The 26,831-nt window shown below is 42.5% G+C and overlaps 1 protein-coding gene across 1 annotated transcript; it reads right to left on the minus strand.

Moving 5' to 3' along the window:
* Positions 1 to 8,341: 8,341 nt before the first annotated feature.
* On the minus strand, positions 8,342 to 26,353 carry LOC139243039 (breast cancer type 2 susceptibility protein homolog). The gene is made up of 5 exons (XM_070870651.1): positions 21,807 to 26,353; positions 19,959 to 20,097; positions 14,640 to 14,896; positions 11,236 to 11,385; positions 8,342 to 9,611 (listed from the first exon to the last, which is right to left on the minus strand). The coding sequence occupies exons 1-5, from the start codon at positions 21,966 to 21,968 to the stop codon at positions 8,607 to 8,609; spliced, it is 1,713 nt and encodes a 570-aa protein (XP_070726752.1). The 5' UTR covers positions 21,969 to 26,353; the 3' UTR covers positions 8,342 to 8,606.
* Between the last annotated feature and the right edge of the window lie 478 nt (positions 26,354 to 26,831).

The raw sequence follows: 26,831 nt of genomic DNA on the forward strand, positions 1-26,831 counted from the left end.
GATGACATCACTGCTGTACTACACTAGGAATCTCCTATTCACACTGAGACAAAACCAAGTTTTTGCGATCGCTGTGGCCAGCTTTCTTCGAAGTCAGCGATGACCGCCATTGCATCAACACTGACCGCAAATTACGGCCCAATGTGTTCAAAATTCTGGAAATGGACAAGTGTGTAGAGAGATAAAGTATCAAAACAACAGCCATTTTGAAGTTAACAAAGTGAACAGGAGATGGGAGTTCCTTGAAGTTTAAATATTGCCTTGCTTTTTCATAGCACACAGTTTTGTTTTCAATTCTTGAAGTTTACATAATAAGTTGGCATCAGTAATATACAAGTTTGACTATTGAGCTTAGTGAGGAATATGGTTTCCAAATTGTACTTTTAAAATTACACATTTTAGGAGCCTAAAAATATTTTGAGATGGAAGAGTCCCCACTGAAACCAGCATCTAAAATTGATCCTGATCTACAGTGGTCCTTTCTGTACAAGTGGAATACGACCTGGGTAGTTGGAGGGCTAGCTAGCATATGCTTGTGATGCTTAACTGCCACCATTACATGTCCCTTTATGGCCAGTGCTCCTAAAAGACAAATCAAAATACTTGTAAACAAACTGTAAAGTCCTGTCCCCTCAGTACAGATTCACACGAGACATGTAGTGAAGTCAAGTTCACTCTGGACCTGCACCTTTTATTTCATAGCTCTGGAATGCTGCACTTGCCTGAGACCTGTGCTTATATACCTGTCTCTTGCAAGTGCACCCCTGGTGGTAAGGTATGCTGGTGGTTACAGGTCATATCTTATTACAATCATGTATAGCATGTTGGGATACAGTTATATATAATAATGTAAGATACATGACATCACCCTCCCCCAAGGTCTTATTGTCTTTATAAGCTCAGTCTCTCAAGTGGTCTAAGCTTTCGCGTGGAGCGTCTGAGTTGTGGTTCAGTTGTTTGCCTTGGTGTCTGTTTTTCTTTGGGTGTGGTTGCTGGTATCTCGCCTGGGCTGTCTGGTTCAATTGGTGTGATTGTTGTTGACTCGCCTGGGCTGTCTGTTGGGATTGCCCTTTCCTCAGGTTGTTCCCTCTGTCTGTCCACCAGGTGTGGCGCGAGTTCCACATTGTAGTCTGCCTCTGGTTCCACAGTGCTGTTGGTAAATCTGCTTTTGACTTGGTCTACATGCCTCCGGCAGGTTGTGCCATTGCCCATTTGTACTACCAGTAGCCTGTTTCCTTCCTTGCCCGTTACTGTCCCTGCAAGCCATTTGGGACCACTGCCATAGTTTAGTACAAACACTTTGTCCCCTATCTCATTCCATCTCCCCCTCGAATTTCTGTCATGGTACTCAGTCAGCTTACGGCTCTTTGCCTCAACGATTTTGTGCATGTCTGGGAGGATTAATGAGAGCCTTGTTTTTAAAGTCCATTTCATCAATAGTTGCACGGGGGGGATCACAGTCAGTGAGTGGGGATGAGATCTGTATGCCAACAGCAGTCGCGACAAGCGACCCTGCAGCGTGGGACCTTGGATTTTAAGCATGCCTTGTTTAATGATTTGCACTGCTCTCTCCACCTGGCTGTTGGAGGCTGGCTTGAACGGTGCCGTCTTGACGTGATTTATGCCGTATTCAATTATAAAGTCTTGGAATTCTGCACTGGTGAAGCACGGACCATTGTCACTGACTAATATGTCAGGGATTCCGTGCATTGCAAACATGGTTGCGAGGCTCTCCACAGTGGTGGAGGTTGTGCTCGAGTTTAAAATGGTGCATTCGATCCACTTTGAAAATGCATCTACAACTACGAGGAACATTTTGCCCATGAATGGGCCCGCATAGTCTACGTGCACCCGCGACCACGGTTTGGTAGGCCAGGGGCTCAGTAGAGCCTCCCTGGGGGCATTGCTGAGTTGGGCACAAATGGTGCACCTTCGGACGCAGAGCTCCAAGTCTGCATCAATACCAGGCCAGCAGAGGTGGGATTTGGTTATGGCCTTCATGAGAACGATCCCCGTGTGCTCGCGGTGGAGCTCCTGGACAAATGCCTCTCTGCCTCGGAGAGGCATGACTACTGGGCTGCCCTACATCAGGCAGTCTGCTTGTAGTGATAGCTCATGCATGCGCCTGTGAAAGGGTTTTAATTCCTCGGGGCAGGTATCGCGAGCCTCTGCCCAGTCACCGGTTAGGACACATCTTTTTACTAAGGATAACGTGGAGTCGCTGGCTGTCCAGGCTCTGATTTGGCGAGCCGTCATGGGCGAACCTGTGGACGCAAAGGTATTGATTGCCATGACTATCTCACAGTCCTGTTCGTCAGACCCTTCCGTGGTCGCCAGGGGTAGCCTGCTGAGTGCATTAGCACAGTTGTCTGTGCCTGATGGTATAGTCGTAGGACGCCAGCATGAGGCGTTGGCGTTTATTGCCTTGCTCTCGGATACTTGGCCCTGAAAAGATATTGGTGCATCTTTTTGACACCGTACACGCACGCGAGCGCCTCCTTCTCTACCATTCCGTACCCGCACTCTGCCCGCGAAAGTGACCTGGAGGCATAAGCTATGGGTTGTAATTTGCCCGCACTATTGACATGTTGCAAAACGCACCCGGCCCCATACGCTACGCATCGCATGTGAGAACTAGTGTTTTACCTGGGTCAAAGAAAGTCAAAACACTGTTGGAACACAGAAGGTTGCGTGCCTTATTGAAGGCGCGTTCCTGGGCGTCCCCCCAAAACCAATCGCACCCCTTCCTGAGTAGCACGTGGAGAGGCTCCAGTAGCGTGCTTAAGTTTTGCATAAAGTTCCCAAAATAATTGAGTAGCCCGAGAAAGGCGCGCAGTTCTCAGACATTCCGGGGCCTGGGTGCCAGGTGAATTGCTTCTGTTTTGGACTCTGTTTGGCGGATTCCATCAGCTGCCATCCTTCTGCCCAAAAATTCAACCTCGGGTGCGAGAAACAGGCACTTGGATTTCTTGACTCGTAGGCCTACCCCATCCAACCGCTTTAGTACTTCCTCCAAATTACGGAGATGGGAGTCGGTGTCCCTGCCCGTGAATGGTAAGTTGTCTTGAAATACAACCGTCCCCGGGATGGACTTGAGCAGACTCTCCATGTTGTGCTGGAATATGGCAGCTGCCGACCTGATGCCGAATGGGCATCGATTGTACATGAAAAGGCCTTGATGTGTATTGATGGTGGTGAGTAGTTTGGATTCCTCGGTCAATTCTTGCGACATATACGCAGATGTGAGGTCTAATTTTGAGAAAAGTTTACCTCCGGCCAATGTGGCAAATAAGTCTTCCGCTCTGGGCAGCGGGTACTGGTCCTGTCGGGAGACTCTGTTTATGGTAGATTTGTAGTCCCCACAGATTCGTACGGATCCATCAGGCTTCATGACTGGGACGATGGGACTTGCCCAGTCGCTAAATTCCACAGGTAATATAATGCCTTCCCGCAGAAGCCTGTCTAGTTCTTGTTCAATCTTTTCCCTCATCACATAGGGTACAGCTCTGGCCTTGTGATGGACCGGTCTAGCATCCTGTGTGATGTAGATTTTGACTTTGGCCCTTTTGAAAGTGCCCACACCTGGCTGAAAGAGATGTTCAAATCGTTTTATAACTGTTGAGCAGGAGGTCCATTCCTCTAATGACATGGCATGGACATCATTCCATTTCCAGTTTAGTTTTGCCAGCCAGCTTCTCCCCAGCAGTGCTGGGGGGTCTCCGGGGACAATCCACAGGGGAAGTCGGTTCACTGTCCCTTTGTGTGTGACAGAGAGCATGGCACTGCTGAGGACTGGTACGATTTCTTTGGTATAGGTCCTTAGTTTGGTGTCGACCCTTGTGAGTTTTGGTCTGTCTCTTTTATGTGGCCACAGTTGTTCAAATTGTTGAGCGCCCATGAGAGATTGACTCGCTCCTGTATCCAGCTCTACGTTGACAGATATCCCGTTGAGTAGGACCCTCATCATTATAGGAGGCGTCCTGTCATAGGAGCAGCGGCCATTGATCGTGTTGACCCGCTGTACATCGGTGTCCCGGGTACTATCCCCACTGTCTTCTGGTCCGCTTTCCGATCCATCCGATTCGTATACCAGCCGAGCTGCCGTTTTTTTCCACGTGCGGGCCAAATGCCCTGTACATTCACAGTTCCTGCAAACAGCCTGCTGAAATCGACATTCCCTTGACGAGTGCCCACCCCCACACCTCCAGCACAGACTGCTTGCAAAGAATGAGCTGCGTCTGGCTGATCTCTCTTGAGCTTCTCTCAGTTTGTAGTTGATTGCTCGCATTGTGGGTTGATGAGGTGTGAACGGCCGTTCCTGTGGCCCTTGATGGCTTCTGTTGCCACTGCTTGCTGTCGAAAGCCTGTTCTGCTGGTTTTGTCTGTGTGTGGAGGTAGCAGCTTTTCTAATGCTGTGAACTCCTTTTTCCATTATTTCGTTAGTTGTCGTACCTGCATTGTAAATCAAACTCGTTTCTTCTTCCCCTACCAAGAATGTCTGTGCAACCAGTGCTGCTGCCTCTAAGGTCAGGTTCTTGGTCTTTATGAGCTTTTGGAATATGCCTGCGTGGCCTATTCCTTCAATGAAAAAGTCTCTCAACATTTCTCTCCTCAGTTCATCGGAGAACTCACATAAACTAGCCAACCTCCGAAGTTCCGCCACAAAGTCGGGTATGTTCTGGCCCACACAGCGTCTGTAGTTGCAGAACCTGTGTCTGGCCATGTGTGGACTGTTCGCTGGCTTCAGGTGGTCTCTTACCAGTGTGCTCAATTCTTCAAACGACTTGCTTGCTGGTTTCTCAGGTGCCAACAGATCCTTCATTAAAGCGTATGTTTTCGAGCCTGGTCAAGAGCTGGGCTCTTCTCTTGTCTGCCGTATCGTCGCCTAACCAGTCTTTGGTTACAAAGCTTTGCTGGAGCCTTTCTATAAAGTCCTCCCAATTGTCTCCCGCATTGTACTTTTCATCTGATCCGTTGTTCGCCATTCTGTGGATTCTGTAATCCCGTAACCCGTCGCCACTGTAAAGTCCTGCCCCTCAGTACAGATTCACACGAGGCATGTAGTAAAGTCAAGGTCACTCTGGACCTGCACCTTTTATTTCACAGCTCTGGAATGCTGCACTTGCCTGAGACCTGTGCTTATATACCTGTCTCTTGCAAGTGCACCCCCGGTGGTAAGGTATGCTGGTGGTTACAGGTCATATCTTATTACAGTCATGTATAGCATGTTGGGATACAGTTATATATAATAATGTAAGATACATGACACTAACAGAGGTTAGTCATAACTAATTGCCAGTAAATTTCAGACGCCAAGTCAATGACTGGCTTTTCTTTCAAGATCGTTTACATCTGTAAAATTGTGAAACACAGTGAACTATGACAGACACACACTAGATACTAGATGTGTATATGGACTCAGCAGGTCTCCTCTGGTATTAGTAATGATGAATCAGAGATTACAGCATGCAGTGGAGGTGGTTTGTTATGGTGTGGAAGTGTACGTGAAACCCAGTCAGGACCAAGGCTTTGCCATCCATAAATCACAAACTTAATTATAAATTTCAGATATACCTTAGATGTTATGGGATGCTGTTCAGTCCAATAAGTGCTCCAGGTGTTTGACATTCAGCAGTGAACAGACGATAGTGTAAAAGCAAAATACTGCAGATGCTTAAAATCTGAAGGAAAAATGCCTCCATTCAGTCCACGAGCGTGATCCTGAGCTTCTGGCTGCTTGCTATTTTAATTATCCGTCCCACTCCCACTCTGACATCTCTGTCCTCGGCCTCTTACCAGTGTGTTCCAATGAAGCTCAATGGAAACTCGAGAAATAGCACCTCATCTTTTGATTAGGCACTTTACAACCTTCCGGACTCATAACCGCTGTTCCTATTTTTTCCAGAGAGCAAGTGCTGGTAATGGTTCTGTTAGTGCTCTTTACTGCTCTAGACCTATCTTTTGATTTATTTTACATTTCTAATTACCACGCCCTTTTGCCTTATACATCATTCCTTTTGTCATTGAATCATTACTGCTTTCCATATCTATCATGGATCTTCTCTTTTGTTCTTTTCTCCCCATCTCCTTCCCTGCCTCTGTACTTACTTAAAAACTGCTTCCAACTCTAACTTCCAGTTCTGACAAAAGTTATCAACCTGAAATGTTAACTCCGTTTCTCTCAGATGCTGCTTGACCTGCTGAGTATTTTTAGCATTTCAGATAATCGTGTAACCCAGTGCTGTAACAATAATATCCATTTAAAGAAGTGCATACAATTCTGCAACTATCTCTCAACATTGTGGTCTGTACAAGCTGCACAATTTCATTATCAGTAAAAATCTGCTGATTCTAACAGCCTACAGGGCAGAGAAAGTAACCAAGATCTGCAGGCAGGCAAAGCCTTACTTAAGGAAGAGTACAGATAAGAGGAACCTTTGCAGTTAAATTTCATATGGAACACCTTCAGCTAAATAAAATTCTTGACACTGCATAATCATGATGCATCCTTTTGACAACTGCTTTGCTTCATTCATATGCTCATAAGTGTCTCTCTTATACAACTGGCATTTGAAAACCATCAAGTTACTCTTTCTTCCAGGGCATTCAACCAGTTGCCATAAATCTATCAGTACAACTTCACTGGTTCTCCAGTTACTACAAAATAATTACTTGACGCTTATATTTATTCACCCTTTCAAAGCAAATATGTAAAAAAACTTTTAAAACATGCTTACTAGTGCCTATGCACCTAAGAAAATGAGCTTAATTTGAAGATCCTCCTCAAATGGCCACAAATGGGGGCAATTGGAGGAAATTCGCCATCCTCATTATTTTGATCTAGGGGTATGGCCAGTTTTGTGGGCAGAGCCGGCTTTGGCCAAAATGGTTTTTAAACCAGTGTTAAAGATGGTGGGAACTTAATTTACACTTGACATAACTCATATTTAAAATTCCTCAATCTTTTGTGCTGGTTCGGTCGATTTTTACCTGGATTGCGCTGATAAAACTAGTGCAAACTCTACCTCCTTGTGTTCTTTTAAAGGAAGCTGGTGGTGTAGTGAAATTATTAGGAAGCTAGTGGCTGTGGTTAGATGGTGAGTGGTGAGTATGAAGAACAAAGTGAAAAAGCAAAAAGAATCAGATGAGATATCAGCAATTTGAGAGGAATCTAGATCGTCATGAACATTGTGTAGAAGTGCACAGTACCAAATCCTTCCAAAAGCCTTGGAAGTGATACAGCAAAATGCAAATAAAGTTTATAATGTGTTCCAGTTGTGTATAAAACTGAATATATTTCCTGGGGTAACTAAAAAACCAGAAGTGAATAGACCTGTTGCCAATCAGTTCCAATTCTGCATTCTTTCCTATAGACATCTACAAGAAAAAGGTCAAATTCAAGTCCAGCTATATTCAAAGCAACAGCCTTTGACTGGCTAGAGAAAATCTTTATGTACCACATATCTGTCTTTAGTAAATTTGTATTGCTGAAGGTACGAATGTCAGTGCTGAGAGATGGAACACTTTTCTAGTTTGGTCACTTGAGATTTCATCTATGCTGAAAATTCGTATTTTTATTACTATTTTGTTCTTGGGATGTGAGTGGCACTGGCTGGGAAGTATTTATTGGCCACCCAAGTTGTCCTGAGAGCATTTAGTCAACAATGTCGTGTGGAACTGAAGTCATATACATGTAGGCCAGGCCAGGTCAGGTAAGGATAGCAGATTTCCTTCCCTGAAGGGAATTAATAAACTAGTCAGATTTGTAATGACAATCTGGCAACTTTCATGGTTGTTTTCCATTGCTAACATCAAATTGCCAGATGGTTTAGAATTCAGTATCACAAGTTGCCACAGTGGGATTTTAACTCACTACCTTTGGATTACTACTCCACCATCATAATTAGTTTGTTCTAAAAACATTTATGATTTTGTTGTCGCTTCCCCACCCCCCCCCCCCCCACCAATTCAGAAGCATGGGCAGATGTACCATAAAGCCCCACTGTTCTCCCACCAATATGTCTTAGCTCCAACCTTAGAACATCATCCCTACTGCACTAGTTATTTTTCATTTTGTGACTAAAGTGAATAGCCAATTCGTATTTACCTACTAGCAGTGTTGTGCTGTGGCCATACTAGGAACTGTATTGAGAAGATCTATCCTCATTTCAGAGTGCATTTATAACCAGTAGGAAGAAATAATGTTCCTGTGATCAGCTTGCCCACAGCTAACCACCTGTGTCACTCAGTCCATGAAGAATGCTGAATTATGAAATTGCAGTTCTGTCATGAAGTACATACAAGTAAAAGAAATTATTTTATTGAAAGCTGGTACATTGTTATACTGACTGCATTTACAAAATTTCTACATATAATTGTGTAATCAAGTTTACACCCAAATAATCACTCCTAAACAATGTTTTTATATCCTAAATACAGAGAAAAAGCAAAAACCTCAGTTATCAGTAACATTTTCATTTTCTTTTCTTCTGTAGTTTCTTATGACACAAAACCTGTTTGTTATATAAGTCACCCTCAGTCTGTACTTCAACTTTGTCACCATCATTGTTTTGGATGTGACGGATCTTTCAGACTGACAAGTATCTTCACGAACTTACTGTACTAATTTTACCTTTACGCCTTCTTTTGGATTGTGATACAACAGGTGGACTTTTATCTGGTGAAGCACTGACTGTTTCAAGTTCATGGTCAAGATAAATGTTAACATTTTGTTGCAATAATGCAGTGTCATTAAAACTTACAACTTGTGCCTTTTCAATCTTCCCCCTGTTATTTTCACTGCTCCCATTTGCCCAACCTTCGCAAAGCACCTGTGTATTTATCATTGCAAGCTCTTCATCTGCAACCCAATTATCTTCAACAGTTTTGGAAACTTTGCCCCCAAGTTCACTATCAAGATAACTAGCATTGTGTGGCAATAAGGAAAGGTCTGTAGTATTGACAATTTGTGACTTTTCAACCTTCCCTCTGACATTTTTACTGCTCCCATTAGCACACCCTTCAAAAAGTGCCTGTGTATTTATCATTGCAAGTTCCTCATCTGTAACCCAGTTGTCTTCAGCTATTTTGGAAATTTGAGTTCCAAGATCAATGTCAAGATAAGTTTTAACATTTTCAGATAATAAAGTAAGGTCCTTAGAACTGGTAATTTGTGCCTTTGTAATTTTTCCTTTCTCATTTTCACTGTGTCCATTTGCCCAACCTTCACGAAGTGCCTGAGTGTTTATCATTGCAAGTTCCTCATCTGTAACCCAATTATCTTCAGTTATTTTGGAAATTGCAGTCCTCTTCAAAGATGATGCCTGGGCTAGTTTATTACTTCCAGTTTGAATTGTTTCTTCACTGCTTTTTGGTGCGACACATCTCCTGGGTGGTCTAAACCCTTTCTGTACAGATGGCGACACAGAATTGCAAAGGGGAGACAACGGAACAGGGGTAGGAATTCGAGACAAAAAACTGTGTTTTTTCTTCATCAAATTTGTGAGGGAATCAACAGGTGTTATTTTTGTACTACACAATGCAGATCTGGATCCAGATTCTACAGCTGCTGATAGTGTCTGCGGCTGACTTTCAGCACGGGGTGAAGTAAGCTGTTCAAGGGCATAAAATGAAAAAAATATTTACATTCAAAATTATTGAATCCATGAAACTGGAATTGATCCAGCAGAATTTTTTGGATTAAAAATCTTTCTACTCCAGTCCTACAACCTTCCAAGGACCCTGCTCTCCAACTATGATTTCTTGCGCAACCTCCACCATTGGCAGCCGCGCCATCAGCCGTCTAGGCCCTAAGCTCTGGAATTCCCTCCCTAAACCTTTCCCCCTTTAAGATGCTCATTAAAACCTACGTCTTTGACCAAGCTTTTAGTCACCTGTCCCAATATGTCTTTGTCAATTTGTATCTGATTACGCTCTCGTGAAGCACCTAGGGACGTTTTACTATGTTAATGGTGCTATATAAATGCATATTATTGTTACTTAACTATACAGGGCCATAAAGTAGGATCTCTGACAAGCCCCACAGTTGAACTTAAAGACTATCTGGAGAGAGGAACGAACCAGCAGCATTCCTGAGATTATCTAAAGTCAGTTTTAGACACTTAACATTAGGCCAGCATGTTATTTTTGGAAAAGGGGAGAGCCAAATTAGCAACAATTAGATTTGGTAGCTTTTGGATTTAGAACGGACTTTGTTCCCCAAATCACTTCATTTCTAAACAAACCAAATTTAAGATATAGGCCCTGAAATTCCGTTTTGGCCTTCCCATAGACATTTTAGAGAAAAAATACGCACCTACCATAAGCTGCTGCCCATGTTCAACTTTCCGATGCTGAGGCCTCTCCTGACTGCCAGTCACAGCGCGTGCACGTTGGGACGTGCGCAGGCCTAGAGCTGGAGTCACATGGCTCTGGGCAGCCAATCAGTAAAAAAGGACCATAGTAATAGGAGTTCTGAAAGGTACTAAACTCCTGCTACATTGATTGAGAAATAGCCCCAAACAAACACCCAAAACACTAATAAAAAATAGAAAAAATACACTACATTCATTTAAATTAAAGTTATTCATGTCTTAAAAAAATACATATTTTCCCGATTTTTTTTAAAGCTTTTTAAAATAAACTTACCGTTGTGGAGAGGGTTTTTAAATGATAAAATATGTTTTAATAACTTTATTTTGATATGTTTTTTATTTTTTTTAAAAACACTTGCACCTGTAAAAGTAGGCTATGCGCCTGCTTTTTCAGGCGCAAGATTTTTTTTAGGTCATTTGTATGCATAAATATCGGAAATTTACACTTACAAATGTCCTTGTTCCCGATCTGTGGAGGATCGGTCAAGCCAGAAACTTGACAGATCGGAAAAGCCGGTTTTCAGCGCATGCGCATTGCGCGCCGAAAGCCGGCTTTTCTGATGCCTTCCCAGGTCCGTACAAACTTCGTACGGACCCGGGTAGGCCGGAATTTCAGGGCCATTTTGTTTGTAACAATGGATAATGTATTCAAATAGTTAAAAGGTACCCTAGAATGAATTTATTTCACTTCAAATACGTGTTGAAAATGTTGATCATAGAAGTGATGTTTTTCACTGTACAAAAATGTTCACCCGCCTGTCTACAAGTGTTTTGGGGAAAAGCTAGCAAATAAAACAAATTCTTTATTAAAGTAAAATCTACCTATGATAGAGATATTTTAGTAGAATACATTTATACATACCACAGTGCTATTAACTGGAACAAATTTAGACTTTCTGTGGGTAGGAGTAAGTAGGTCAGCATCAAAGTCTCTGGACGACCTTGGAGTATTTACTGTTTCAAGTACAGTCATCACCTTTTCTTCAGTGTCCTTGATAAAACTCTGTAGCTCCTAATGCAAGATATTAAGAATGCACTTGTCAATAAACTGAAGGCTGTTTATTTCTACCTCAGCAACATTGCTCACCTTCGCCCCAACATCCTATATCCAAAGCATTAAATTTAAAATGCTCTAAGTCTTTAAATCGCTCCTTGGTTTCATCCCACCCTATCTCTGCAAACTCCACCTCCATTGTATTCACCCTCTCACACTGAACAGCCCTCTGATTCTGGGCTTTTGTACATCCCTCCACTTCCTTTGATGCTTTCATTGGCAATGCAGCCTTCAGCCTTCCAAGCTCAGCATCAATTTTTCTCACTCTTATCTGTGCAGTGTGTTTACATTAAATGCACTGTACAAATGCAAGTTGTTGCTGAGTTAGTGCAGGATAAAGGGGTGGGGGTGGGGATAGAAAGACAAGTGTGCCACACATGTATGGAGGAGATAAACAATCAAGTCTGATCTGGCTGAAACTGAGAGAAAACTAACTCATTAGTGTTTAACTTACTAGGACATCATTGGTCAATATTGGTCAATAATGAATGTCAGAAAATACAGAGTTGGGACAAGTAGCAGATTGGATAGCTAGCTGGCTTCAAGGCAGAAAACAGAGAGTAGGGGTAAAGGGTTGCTATTCACAGAGGCAGAAGGTGGGTAGTGGTGTTCCACAAGGATCAGTGCTGGGACCACTGTTGTTCGCAATTCGTATAAATGATTCAGACTTTGGAATCAAAAACACAATTTTTAATTTGTGGATGACACCAAATTGGGAGGGGGGGGGAAGGGGGATAGTCAATACTGAAGAGGACCACAACAAATTACAGGAGGACATTAATAAACTTGCAGAATGGGCATATAATTGGCAAATGGATGACAACAGATAAATGTGAGGTACTGGTTGAGCTTCTGAAATCCGGAAACCTCAGGACCGAGGCCGTTCCGGATATTTCCGGATTTTGGAATGTCTTTGCCTGGGCTGAGGTAGGTGGGGTCGGGCCGCCGAGGTAAGGGGGCGAGGCTGGTCTGCAGAGGTGAAGGGGGCCTGGGGGGGGGGGAGAGAGGGAAGGCGAGGTTGGGCCGCCGAGGTCGGGCCGCCAAGGGAGTCCGGATTTCGGAACATTTTCCGGTTTCCGTCGACCCCGCCACAAATTGGCCTGGTGTCTGGATTCCGGAACATTCCGAATTTTGGAACTCTGGATTTCGGACGCTCAACCTGTATTACATTTTGGTAGGAAGAATGGGGAGGTCACTTATTACTTGGAGCGTGCGAGTTTGGGTGGGGTAGAGGAGCAAAGGGATCTGGGAGTACAAATACACAATTCGCTAAAAGTAGCGACACAGGTTAACAAGGCCATAAAAAAAGCAAACTGAGCACTAGGGTTTATTTCTAGAAGGATAGAATTGAAAAGCAGTGAAGTTATGCTAAACTTGTATCAAACCTTGGTTCAACCATTCTTGGAGTACTGCGTACAATTCTAATCGCTATATTATAGAAAAGATATAGACGCACTGGAGAGGATGCAGAGAAGATTTACAAGGATGATAACAGAAATGCGAGGGTATACCTATCAGGAATGGGTGAACAGGATAGGTCTCTTTTTGTTTGAAAAAAAGAGGCTATGGGGTGGCCTAATAGAGGTCTTTAAAATTATGAAAGATTTTGATAAGAGTAGATAGAGAGAGTGTTTCCACTTGTGGGGAAGAGCATAACTGAGGCCATCAATACAAGATAGTCACCAAGAAATCAAATAGGGAATTCAGAAGAAACTTCTTTACCCAGAGAGTGGTGAGAATGTGGAACTCACTATCACAGGGAGTGGTTGAAGCGAATAGTATAGATGCATTTAACGGGAGGGTAGACAGGCATATGAGGGAGAAAGGAATAGAGGGGGTTATGCTGATAGATTTAGATGAGGAAAGATCGGAGGAGGCTTGAATGCAGCATAAACGCCGGCTTGGACTGGTTGGGCCAAATGGCCTGTTTCTGTGCCGTATATTCTATGTAATATTTTTAACCATTAATAATGTACATTTTCTTGTTTTGTATACATATCCAGTGTCTAATGCATAAAAGATAAAATGGTAGACATTGTCAGTGATATCATCAGATGAATCCTTAACATTGCTGTATAAAAGTCCTCTCATTTTAATAGAGGTGTTGCAATTTAAAACACATGGGCTATTGCCAACATTATAATGGCAGGAAGAGGAATTTTTTATGTAATGCATTCAAGATGACTTACCCAGTGTCCCCAGCCTTCCCTGGTACAAGTGCGCGTAAGATGGCATTGCTGACAGTAATTTCTACCTTTATATGTTTAGCTAGCAGAATCTTAAACACTTCTGAGGATTTTTGAAATTTACCTGGATTAATTACCTGCGAAAGTAGCAGAGTTTAAAAGAACTATTAAACTGACTGTTTAAGAGGGCATGCTGAGAAGGTTGACTAAACTCAAAAAGTGTTACGTCTGTCTGAAAAGCTAAAGATAAGGAGGCCTTGAGAGATAGTGTGAGACCATTGTAAACACCAGGTGCTGTTTGGTAGCATCAGTCTGTAACCATGGGAAGGGAATGGAAAATTACTGAGGGAGGTTCAAGAATGGTAGAAGATTGTCCATGAAACTGACCAGTGCTCAGTGCACGAGTCAGACCAGAAGAACGCAACACAGGTAGTTAGTGGATTATTAACCACGCAGAATGTGGCAGAGAATGAACCACTCAGTGTTCGTGAAGCAGAAGAATCGGCCATTCTAAGTTTTGAATTGAACTACAGCTGTATTGACTTAAAGGTTGTATGCATCGCTTATCTGTAAATTTGTACTGTTTTAATGTTAATAAAACCATTAGGTAGAAAAGTTTATAGTCTTGGTTGATCTCACCTCTGATTACTCTAAAGAGCTAAGAGAGTAAAAACAAACACCCTACACTTCTCTGGATAAACTTTGGTTTAGAATACTGCAAAGCCAAAACCCTCCCATAATTTTGTTATCATTGCTACTCAGTAGATAAGGGAATGCTTTTGTATGAAAGTACATTAGGTTTCTCCTAGGTGCAATAATTCTAGTGTGCTCAGGGCGAAGTACTAGTATTGATACGGCTTAACATCATAGTTGGTCTTATAAATTTCTGTTAATGCTACTAATATGTTAGGTACTGATGAATATTTCAGTTTAAACTAGTTTGACACTGTGTAGGCTTACTATAGGGAAGATATTGTTCTATTGCCAGACTGCTGTAACAAATACAGTAATTTTCAAATACTCTACCTTCACAGAACTTTTTAGTTGAATGCACTTTTCCCGTAGATGTCCTTCCTTTGGATTTGTAGAAAAGCTGGAAAGATCCCCAGAGAACAGTATAGGAATACCCATGTAGCTATCCGATGTCCACTGTAAGTTGCTTGCAACAACTAAGGCACCTAGCTTGACAATGTCTTCCAACGCCAGCTTATTAAAGCCTGCCCAAACCTTCACAGCGACCAGATCCTGATTTTCATCAGCCAGATACACAGTTGGAGGTGCACCTGCAATATGGTACAAGACAGACAAATTAGCACTGTAATGCTCCTTTAATTCACTTCCTGGAATCACATTTGGTAAATTTTAAGCTCAAAATGAAGAAGCACCATCAGTCAAGTGCAATGAAGAATAAATCTCCGTCATGACCCAACATTAACTTGACCACAACAGCAACTCCCTTTCAGGATTGTGACATTTCCATTTACTACACTGGACATCCTAATAGCCTAAATGTTACAAATTCAATTGATGTCAAATTACAGTTTATTTTAGAGATACATGCTTAAAGGATTGACTGACCAAACTAATGGTACTGTTTCAATCAAATACAGTTTTTTCATCTCACCTGTTTCTGCTGCATCTAAAACAAAGTTCCAAAGGTGAAACAACTGCATTCTAACACACATTATCCAGTCTCAAAGAAATGTTTTCAATGATAATCTACCTACATGATAACCCTCAAAGCTGAATCATCAGATCTTTATTGAGTAATTGTTCTTGAAACAGAGTGGTTAGTTATTATGAACAAACAAACTTGCATTTATTTTGCACCTATCACAACCTCAGGACATTCCAAAGTGCTTCAAAGATAATGAAGTGCATTTGAAGTGGTCATTGTCCTAATGTACAACAACACGGCAGCCAAACTGTGTACAGCAAGGCCTCAAACATAGATAATTGACAATGAGACATAAATGAGATAAATGATGTAAGGGGTAAAAAGTGTAGCAAGGGGGTAAAAAGTATGCTTAAAACCGAAATAAGGGTATGGCATGAAATCAGGTTAAAGGGCGCAGCTTGTACTTGTGTGCTTATCTTTAAAAACTGCAGAACAAGCTGGAATAGCCAGAGCAAGGTTAAAACTGTAGAACAACACATTCCAATAGACTGAGGTCGGCTCCACATGCGATGGGGAGATGGAGATGCTGCGAAACCACTCAGCAGCCAGTCTGATAAGGGTTAACGAATCAATGTAGCTCTGCTGATAAGTTGTAGGCCAACCGGTAGTCGTAGATGATTGTGCACGAGGACCTCATGCCTCGGAAACTGTATAACTGTGTGTGAAACCATCACTCGGCGAACATCCTTTCTTAGGCGACTAAGATTGTGATACTTCCCCTACATATGCTTGAATAAAGATCGTAAAGTGAATCCAAGGTTTCATCTGTTTGATTCTGTGGTCGTTATAAGGGCTGGTGTCGATTCCTTATTTCATGGAATCCACCTTGAAGAGAAGCCTTTTTACCCCCTTACTATACTTTTTAGCCTCTTTCAATCCCCCCCTTATGGCCCTTAGCTATATGCCCAAGACAGGCCATTTCCAAATTAATTCCTCATGGGTGAGCCCCAGGTTTGTCCTTTTGTTTGGGTAGTGCTACTTCCCGAACTGCAGGACCCATCTGTTGGCTTTCCCATCAAGGTTATACAAGATAAGTCTTTTCTGCCGGACTGTATATATTCCCGTTATTCAATGTTTTAACTATAGCTCGTGCTGTGGCCTGCCTCTTATGTCGGTTACATTTCTGGCAGGCTAACAACAGCAAGATTGCACCACAACCGTATCCACGGATGCACTTGCACATTGAGTCCAGCATTCCAAAACTTCATACTACCAAGGCTGACTAGCCATCATCTCCTCAGTGTCCTTTTGTAGTTTGTCTATTTGTTCCATCAGAACTATGTACTTCAGCCTTTGCCTCCGAATATCCTGCTCTAGTCGAGTTTGTTCTTTATTTAATTCGGGTCTTGGTTTTCCTTGCGGCCTTATGGCCTTTTCATACCCTTCTCGGATAGTGTCTATCATTGTCCCATTGATGGTTTCTTCTTCCTGTTCAGAGTATATGATATACCCATATATATGTGATTCGTCAAGCGGGGTAAAGCAGAAGTCAGTATCCACAGTGGCGCAGGAGGTAACACCTCCCTTATTCGTAACCGTCATGTTAGTTGCCATGGTGCTCACACTCCATTCCCCATTTCCTCATGGAACAGCGGTTGTTTCGTAATCCCATGCCAGTGATGTGATATTTAATGTGCACCCGTCAATTTGGCCATATCCGCAGTTGTCCTTGGTCATTCATGGTGGATCTCGACATAAAACAACTTGATTATTTTTATACCAATCATCTATGTTAAGACTCTTCGTACTGTTGTTCTCTTTAATAGGTCATGGTAATGCACACGAGTTTGATTTCTTATTTTCCCCTATATTGTCTGCTTGGTATAGGGAATCTCCCTTTGTTACATCATACTGTGGTATTGATAGTATAAATGTCCGGTTACACATCTGACCTTTGGGACCCAAACATGACTGTTTCGTCGCACCTCACATGTATGAGTCATGCTTTTGTCCAAGGTTCAGCTGGTAAATACATCCATTTTGGAGTTGCTCGAGGTTATGTTGTATTCCACTGAGTAACCATGCTCCATACCCTGCGCAAACTATTTCCGCCTGTATTCTCCTGCTCACATTTCTTTCCGCTCTGTTTATCAAATTTATGGTTCTGGCGTGGTCCCGCAACGTGTGGACTGTGATGCTTCCCCTGCATATGCTTGAATAAAGATCATAAAGTGAATCCAAGGTTTTGTCTGTTTGATTCCGTGGTCGTTATAAGGGTTGGTGTCGATTCCTTATTTCAGGGTATCCACCTTGAAGAAGAGAAGCCTTTTTACCCCAACAATGACAAGGTAACCTATTTTTCATGGTGTTGGTTGAGGGACAGATATTGGCCAGGATACCAGAAGGATTCCCACTCTTGGAGTAGAATCTTTTACATCCAGAGGAGAGGGGAGATAGGGCATTGGTGTAATGGCTCATCTAAAAAAACAGTGCCTCCAACAGTGCAGCAACTCCTGAGAACTGCACTGAAGTGTCAGCCTAGATTATGTGGTCGTCTTTGAAATGGGGCTCATCACCATGACTGTCTGAATCAGAGCCACAAGTGTTACTTAGGTGTTAAGGTGTCAATCTCGGCTCAAATAATCTACTCCACTTAAATGAAAGCAGTTTAAAAGCAGATTTTTCAAATACATTTACGGTGTGCAAGGAACATAGGAATAGAAGTAGGCCATTAAGCCCCTCGAGTCTGTTCCACCATTCAATGAGATCATGGCTGATCTGCAACTCAACTCCATTATCAGGGACGTTAATTTCTGCAGCCTACTGCTTTACTTAGCCTGACTCCGCCCCTGCCTCAGCTCATTTGCTGCTGAAACCCTAATCATTGGCTTGGTTACCTCTAGACTTGACTATTCCAATGCTCTCCTGGCTATCCTTGTCTTCAAATCCCTCAATGGCCTCGCCCCTCCCGATCTCGGTAATTATATCTCCAGTCCAGAAGCTTTCGAGATCGCTGTGCTACTCCAATTCTGTCCTCTTGCACATGCCCAATTTTAATCGTTCCACCATTGTCCGCTGTGCTTTCAGCTGCTTAGGCCCCAAGCTCTGGAATTCCCTCCCTAAACCTCTCTGCCTCCCAGGTTGTCCAATCTTTTGGTCATTTGTACTAACATCTCCTTATGTGGCTTGATGTCAAATTTTGTTTGACAACGTTCCTGTGAAGGGCCTTGGGATGTTTTACTACATTAAAGGCGCGATATAAATGCAAGTTGTTGCTGTTTGTGCAAACCACAATTTTCATATCACACTCACAAAAGTGAGACCCATGTTAGGAATTTAATTCATGTCAATCACAAATGGTGCATTCACACAGTAGTGGTATTACAATGATCTAAAGAGATTACTTTCTTCTCCACCCCCACTTTCTACTCCCACTCTGCCCTTGGCTTCCTACACTGTTCAAATGAAGGTCAACAGAAGCCCAAGGAACAGCAATTCAAGAATTGCACATCATAACCACTGCTCTCATTTTATCGGGCAGCAGCTGTGGTAATGATTCTGCAATTGTCATTTATATCTTCTCTAGACCCATCTTTTATTTTATTTGTTTTACTTGTCCCATTATCACCCCCTTTTGCCATGCACCATCATCCCTTTTGTCATTTAATCTCTCCTGTCTTCCACCCTCTCTCTGTGTCTTCCACCCTCTCTCTGACTTTCCCTTTTGTTCTTTCTTCCCCAGTCCCCTTTGCCTGCCTCTATACTTGTTTAGAACATCTCTAACTTTTACCAATTCTGATAAAGGGTCATCGACCTGAAGCATTAACTGTTTCTCTCTCCACAGATGTTATCTGACCTGTTGAATATTTCCAGTATTTTCTCTTTTTATTTCAGATTTTCTGCATCTACAGTATTTTGCTTCTGTAAAGAGATTACTTGTTAGTTATATACATGATTTAACTAACAAGTCTATCATGTTACAGTATCCAAGGATAATGATACAAATGATCAGCTCACAGTACATTCGCAAAATAACAGGATGGGTTTTCCAATTAATCCTATTGTACAGTTAATTTGATATATTTTGAAACTCATCACCACTAAAGTTCTTCATTTGCATTTATCCAGAAAGGGGAAAACACACGAGACAAATTCCAACAAAGTTGGTTAAAATTATGTCAGTTGCGAAATACAGGAAGCCACTTCAAGATTTACATACTAACAATTAACCTGGAACATAGGTTTACTAAATTTTAAAAAAAAGAATCCAGGATTTTTATTCTGTAAACCACAACATAATGGTGCACTTGCTTTTCTCTCGACTCTTGTTGTCCAAGCCTGAAAACAAAAACTCAGCTATAATTCTCATTTCGATTATAGAATCATAGAAATTTACAGCACAGAAGGAGGCTATTTGGCTTATTGTGTCTGTGCCGGCCGAAAAAGAGCTATGTAGCCTAATCTCACTTTCCAGCTCTTGGTCCATAGTCCTGTAGTTACGGCACTTCGGGTGCATGGGAGTTTGGAAACTACAAATACAACTTTAATTTTTATTTAGCCAAGTAACCAACCTTGAAGACTAGTTGGTCCTGTCAGGAGTCTAAATGGTTACATAAAGTTCACGATAGGATATATATGCTCTGTGACATGAATAACCTCAATTAACCAAATGGCCTTTTCCAGTACCATACTTCGAACCTAGTAAAATAATTCCCATTATATGGTACCTGGTTTTTCCAAAATGTAGATCACATATCCTGCTAGGTCCACCTCTTTGCAGACAGCTCTAAAGAATGGATCAAGGAGCATACTATAGGTCACCGCCTGCCTAGGTTGGTACAGTTGTTCCAACACTTTGGGAGATGGCTAAAAGGAGGAACAAAATATATCGTAAGATCACAAGATATTTACATCTCAGTTCTGACATCCAGAGTGGTTGTAAAGTTCCCCATTACAACATCTAATTGGCTCTTAAATGAAAGAGGATTTTAGCCCCCTCTGCTCTATTCAGGAGTCGAGTCCATTCCATGTATTGATCACTCCGTGTGAAGAACTTCCTGATACCGTCCTAAATTTGTCTTATACCTGTGGCCCATTGTCATACTCTTGCAGCTTTATTTAAAAGTCTCTAAATTTACCACTTCCATGAAATTTATTATCTTATTAATTTATTATCTTATTTATGCATAACAGTGTTGTCCCAGTACGTTAGCTACCAGTAACGAGGCTAATTAGGAATCCAGGTGTGGGTAATTGCATTTCTGATTAGTAAATACAAAATAAATAATCGACAGTTATTGGGCAGGTAATCTCAATACAGCATGTACTTCTACTATTTTGTGTGTTTTTTGCTAAAATTGTAAGATAAAAAGCAGCAATACAAAGCAAAATACTGCAGATGCTGGAAATCTGAAATAAAAAGAAAATGCTGGAAACAGTGAGCAAGTCAGGCAGCAACTGTGGAGAGAAAAACCGAGTTAATGTTTCAGGTCGATTACCTTTTGTCAGAACTGGAAAAAGTTAGAAATGTAACAGTTTTTAAGCAAGTACAGAGGCAGAGAAGGAAAGAACAAAAGGGAAGGTCTGTGAAAGGGCAGAAGGCAGGAGTGATTAAATGACAAAAGGGATGACAGTGCAAGGCAAAAGGGCGCGGTAGTGGAACAAGTAAAGAAACAAAAAATGGATCTAAAAGGAGCTGTAAATGGCAACAGCAGAAGCATTACCTGAAACTATAGTAGTTATTATCTGAGTTTCTTGAACTTGATGTTGAGTCTGGAGGTGGACGAGGGTGGTGGCATTGCGCTGGAGGTGTTAGAAATGGCAGAGGATGATCCATTGAATGTGGAGGTTGGTGGAGTGTAAGGTGAGGACAAGAGGGACCCGATCGTGGCCCTGGGAAATAGATGAAGGAGGGCTGAAGTGCGGGAAATGGGATGGAAGCAGTCAAGGGCCCGGTCAGCCACGGTGGAGGGGAATCGCCGGTTGAGGAAAAAGGAAGGTGTAGTGGAAGCACTGGTGTGGAAAGTAGCATCTTTAGAACAGATGCGACGGAGATGGAAACACTAGGAGAGTGAAATAGGGTCCTAACAGGGAGCTGGGTGGGAAGAAGTGCAATCAAGGTAGCTGTGGGAGTCAGTGGGCTTATAGTAGATATTGGTCAACAGCCTAGCCCCAGAAATGGAGACAGAGAAGTCGAGAAAGGGAAAGGAATAGTCAGAGATGGACCATGTGAAGGCGAGGGAGGGTGGAAATGAGAAGCAAAGTTGAAGATATTTTCTAGGAAGTCAATGTACTGTAAAAAGAAATGATGGAGGGGACCTGTGTAGGACTGGAATGACAAAAAAAATCCATGTATCCCATGAAAAGGCAGGCATAACTAGGAACCATACAGGTTCCCATAGCGACACCTTTTATTTGGCGTGAAGATGAAAAGCAACAAATATTTCTGAATCCTTATCGGTTGTTAACGTAGTGTTTCGGTTAATGTTCAATTTACATGAAAAGTTCATACTATATGCTCACTGCAAAACATTAAAACAAACTAAATTGAAAATGTATTTAAGTATTTGAATTACCTGCAGCTGCTGATATCTAGTTTTCTTTGTAGCAGTCAACTGCAGATCAACACGACTTAGCCGACCCTTGCATGATGATGTAGTCAAATAATAGATCCAATATCTTCCACCCTCCTTCAGCAGGGAATGTAGTTCAGCAATTGGACGCCAGATGTTTAACATATATACTATTTTGGAAGAAATATAAGCTTAAGAGAGGGTTTCTGAACAATGGCCCACAGAAATGAAAATTTATTATACACATGGACAAGTTACATGAATCTATACCTTGCAAGAAAAGAACAGTGTTATATTTCTATAGTTTCAGGGATAGTAGCACATGGCAGCATAATGGAGTGTGCAGTAAAGGAATTAAAACACATTATGCATGGAAATAAGATAAGAATGCTTAAACTGGAATCTGCCCAATTAGAAAACACACAATTGCAGAGACTTAATAGATTTAGAGACCCACATTTTCATAGGTCTTAACAACATTGTGTCTGTTAGAAGAAAAATATGGAGCTGGATTCCTTCACGTTTGGCAATGGAAATCATGGATTTCTCAGTGGCCAAGAAGAAAAGTGAATTGTGAGGAGCAACATATGGAGGTAATAGATCTCCACTTAACAGCCATTTCCCCAGCACCACTTAACGTAACATATCACTGAAAACCTTATAATTCAAGTAATGAAGTTCTTCTTCACTGATACCATAAAGCAAGATCAATTGATTTTCAACATCATTTTTAACCTTCCGCATACCAAGAATAAGCCAACGTCACTAACTGGGAAGGGGAGGGGGGGGGGGGTGGGGAAAGAGAGGAGAAGGAGGAATGAGAAGGAGGGAGATTGCAGTGCAACATCGCTTTAGTATTCGATCACCACTCTGTGGCTGTCCACTCCCACACCATGTATTTCCCCCAACCTCAGAACCATCCCCAACTGAACCAGTGTAACTTTTTTTTCATTTCCCACGTCATCCATCTTTTGACCTCTGAATGAGATTAATAATTAGTTTTGTGCTGTAGGCTCATGCCTGCTAGGGTTTGGATTGAGGTTGCCTAAACCTGGACTGTAGTCAACATAGGACTGTAGTCAATAGACATGAAGATTTTCACCCCATAACACACTGCATCACTCAGTTTCAAGACCATGGTTCTCGAAACATTAGCCTAAATTTGCTGCTCAAGCAAAAAGTCAATCAGAAAAATGGTGATGGAAGATTCTCACCCTCAAAGAACTAGCTGTGCTGCTGGAGTTTCTGAGGTGAACTGAATTCGCAATGGAAGTCACCATTGTAGAGTTGGAAACTTAAATGCTGCTACAGATTTTAAATGTCTGCAGTAGTTTAAAGGGAGATCCCACCAAACTCAGAAATTTCTAGTCGTTCTGATATCCAAGATGTCTGATTGTTGAGGAAAAAGATTGCAACATCGCAGATAAGAGGAGCTTATCCATAAGGAAAGTAACAAATTGGTTTGCTCTCGCAAAGAATGCATGTGTGTGCAGCGGAAAGGCTAAGGTAATGGATGTGGCAGCCTGGAATTACCCCATAGCATAAAAGTCCAATACAATTGTGACTTTTACAACCACTGGCAGTGCAGTACCTGTGGAGGTGAGGTCTAGGTCATGTGAAAACATGACTACCTTGATGTACAGCCTCTTGCCAGCACTGTCCCTATGACAAGCAGTGGTAGAAATGCCTCAGTCTGTACATTCTAGAGTAGGGGTACTGGTGGGTGAGTACTTTGTGTCTCCTACGGTGCTAACCAGCCTGTCCTTCCACCATTGCTCCACTTTCTCTTCCTTCAGTAAAGAAAAATACAGAAGTCTTCTGAATGGGAAACCCATTTCATCCTTGAGTTCAGCTAAATTGTAAAGCGGTTGTTGAGGGGAAGAGAGAAAATGGGAACCCAACAACAAAAGGCAAAGAGGACAAATAGTCCAGCTTCAGAAAAAAAAATTATGAAAATGAGTTTCTGAAATAAGGTTTTTCCAGTACTTTAAAAGTACCTGCTGGTCTCTTTAAATCGACATACACTTTTTCTTTACTTCTTAGTAATGCTGAACACTCATTTTATACAGATGTGATTTATATTCAGTATTAATCTCGCTGGCAGGACAGAAAATGGAACTTACAAGGTTGCCACATTAAATAGGTCAATCCATTTTAAGACAGATGCTGCTTGTATTGCACAGAATTTCAGAAAATTGTATGAGAGAAATTAAGCAAAGATCCAGTGACACAAATCCCCTTGCCATGTCCTGTGTGCAATAAACACAAGAAAATCCTGCCTGTTAAGTTTTCCAATCTCAGCTGTTCTATATGGAGAAAAACTAAGCAGAGACCGCATTTGACCATGGAGGGGGAGGGGAGAGAGTCACCCTGGGTAACTCATACACCTCTTACCAACTAATCATACTGCAGGGTAGGGAGTGCCCTGGCCACCCTTTTGAGGTGAGCAAAAGACCATTTATTCTATCGGATATGGCAACAAATTAAGGAGAACAAATTAAAAATGTAACCTAAATGTCATTCTGGTATTAAGGTCCCTTTAAGGCTATTTGGTCTAACTGTTGTAAGTGGGTAAATCCGGAGATCAAATACAGGATAATTAATCATTCCGAAAGTGGTACACCCAAAGGTCAAATAGAGGGCAACAGCTTCTCTGTATATTGTCTGTAAATCTCTGGCTCCATCCTAAGGGTAGAAAACCCAGCAGCAATTTAAAAAAAAAAATTATTTTGTATCTGTAACCATGTACTCGAAGTGTGATGGACTCAAGATATACATACACACACATACATCCATCTATAATATAAAAATGGTACATCGAACACACAATCATAGTCTGTAACACTTCTAAAAACCAGTATAGAAACAGTCATTTGACATACAAGTCAGAATGTCTGTAGCTCGAGTGGCCTTACAAAATCACTTAAACTAAAATTTGGGCCCGAAATTCATCGACATACCGTCCACTACCACCCAAAAATACAAGTTTGGTAAAAAAAACAGGTACATACTGCCGACATACCGCTCGGCAGAAGATTAATCATTGACATACCGCCGAGAGATATGCACACCGTCCGCCATGTAGAACTGCCCACATACCGCCCAAAAAGTGCAAGTTTCATGATATTCCGCCGACCGGAGCTGCATACCATCCTGGAGAAGGTGGTTATACTTGATTTTAAGTGTATGGGAATGGGCGGTAGTGTTTGGTGCCGCCATTTTGAAATCGGGAACAATCAGCAAAAGCATTTCCGAGGTGAACAGTGACCTTACAGTGCGATTTACAGTGGGAAAGGTTTTTTTATTGGTACTGACTACTCTATTAAGATAGAAGGCATTTGAGTTAATATTTTTTGCATTGAAAAATCATTTGAGTTTATCTCAGGATACTTGAGGACATTCTGGAGATTTAAAAAGAATGGGGCCTGTACAATCTCAGCCTGTATTGCTGATTATCTGTCTAATGCAGGATCCAGATGGGATAAGGTTTACTGAGCAGAGTGATCAGGGTAATGGAGGAGGTTGCAGACTGATGATGAGGAGGAGGAGGACTTACCCCCAAAGGATTTTCAGGGAGAAGCACTCATATTTGGACCTGACTGATCGACAGTACGTTCGAAGGCTGCGCTTCCAAAAGAGGAGATCAATGAGGTTTACCAGCTAAATCAGGCAGACCTGCAGCTCAGTACCAACAACATTACTGCACACTCTGTCGAGATGAAGGTGACTGTGGCACTTTACTTTTATGCATGCGGCACTTTTCAAGCATCAGCTGGGGACATACGCTGTATTTCTCAGCACGCTACTCACCGTTGCATTCGACAGGTAACTGAAGCACTGTATAAACGCCTGATGGAATTTATAAACTTCCCAATGACCAGGGAGGCTTAGAGTGAGAGGGCATTGAGTTTTGTACACATTGCCGGCTTCCCCAAGATGCAGGGTGCTATTGACTGTATCCATGTTGCCCTGTGAGCACCATTACAAGAGGCGGAAGTGTACCAAAACCGTAAGGGATTCCACTCCCTCAACGTGTAGCTCGTCTGCGACCATACAAAGCGCATAATGGCAGTGAATGCCTACTTTCAGGGAGCATCCATGATGTGCACATCTTGCATGAGAGCACAGTGTCTGACCTGTTGAAGTCTGAGTCACAAGGTAAATGCTGGATGCTGGGGGACAAAGGGTACAGCCTCGCCACCTGGCTCTTGACCCCGCCTTGCAGAACTCTCAGACAGAAGCCGAGCAACGATAGAGCAAGAGGCATATAGCCACACGTATTATCGAAAAGACAATTGGAGTGCTGAAGCAGCGCTTTCGATGTTTGGACCACTCAGGAGGCAGGCTGCAATGTCACCCTGAGCGGGTTGCTCAGTTCACAGTGGTGTGCTGCATGTTGTATAATTTAGCAAGCATGCGGGGACAGGAATTGCCACGGGACTGCGGGACCACCTGGGGAGGGAGTGCAGGAGACGGAGGAGGAAGAGGAAAATGAGGAGGAAGAGGAAAATGAGGAGGAAGAGGAAAATGAGGAGGACGAGGAAGAGGAAAATGAGGAGGACGAGGAGGGAGAGGAAAACGAAGAGGTGGAGGGAGAGGAAAACGAGGACGTGGAGGGAGAGGAAAACGAGGACGTGGAGGGAGAGGAAAACGAGGACGTGGAGGGAGAGGAAAACGAGGACGTGGAGGGAGAGGAAAACGAGGACGTGGAGGGAGAGGAAAACGAGGACGTGGAGGGAGAGGAAAATGAGGGAGACGTAGGGGGAGAGGAAAATGAGGACGTAGGGGGAGAGGAAAATGAGGACGTAGGGGGAGAGGAAAATGAGGACGTAGGGGAGAGGAAAATGAGGGGAGAGGATGAGAAAAATGAGGGGGGGAGGAAAATGACGGGGGGGAGGAAAATGACGGGGGGGAGGAAAATGACAGGGGGAGGAAAATGACGGGGGGAGGAAAATGACGGGGGGAGGAAAATGACGGGGGGAGGAAAATGACGGGGGGGGGAGGAAAATGTGGGGGGGGGGACAAGAA

The sequence above is a fragment of the Pristiophorus japonicus genome, unplaced genomic scaffold (assembly GCF_044704955.1).
Source record: "Pristiophorus japonicus isolate sPriJap1 unplaced genomic scaffold, sPriJap1.hap1 HAP1_SCAFFOLD_1580, whole genome shotgun sequence".
Lineage (NCBI taxonomy): Eukaryota > Metazoa > Chordata > Chondrichthyes > Pristiophoridae > Pristiophorus > Pristiophorus japonicus.

Excerpts from the sequence above, each read along its gene's own strand:
- LOC139243039 (XM_070870651.1), bottom strand. The coding sequence starts at position 21,968 with ATGTTAAACATCTGGCGTCCAATTGCTGAACTACATTCCCTGCTGAAG. Across the intron at positions 20,098-21,806 it reads CTAGATATCAGCAGCTGCAG|CCATCTCCCAAAGTGTTGGA; the intron begins GTAATTCAAATA and ends TCCTCCTTTTAG. Across the intron at positions 14,897-19,958 it reads CTACATTTTGGAAAAACCAG|GTGCACCTCCAACTGTGTAT; the intron begins GTACCATATAAT and ends ACCATATTGCAG.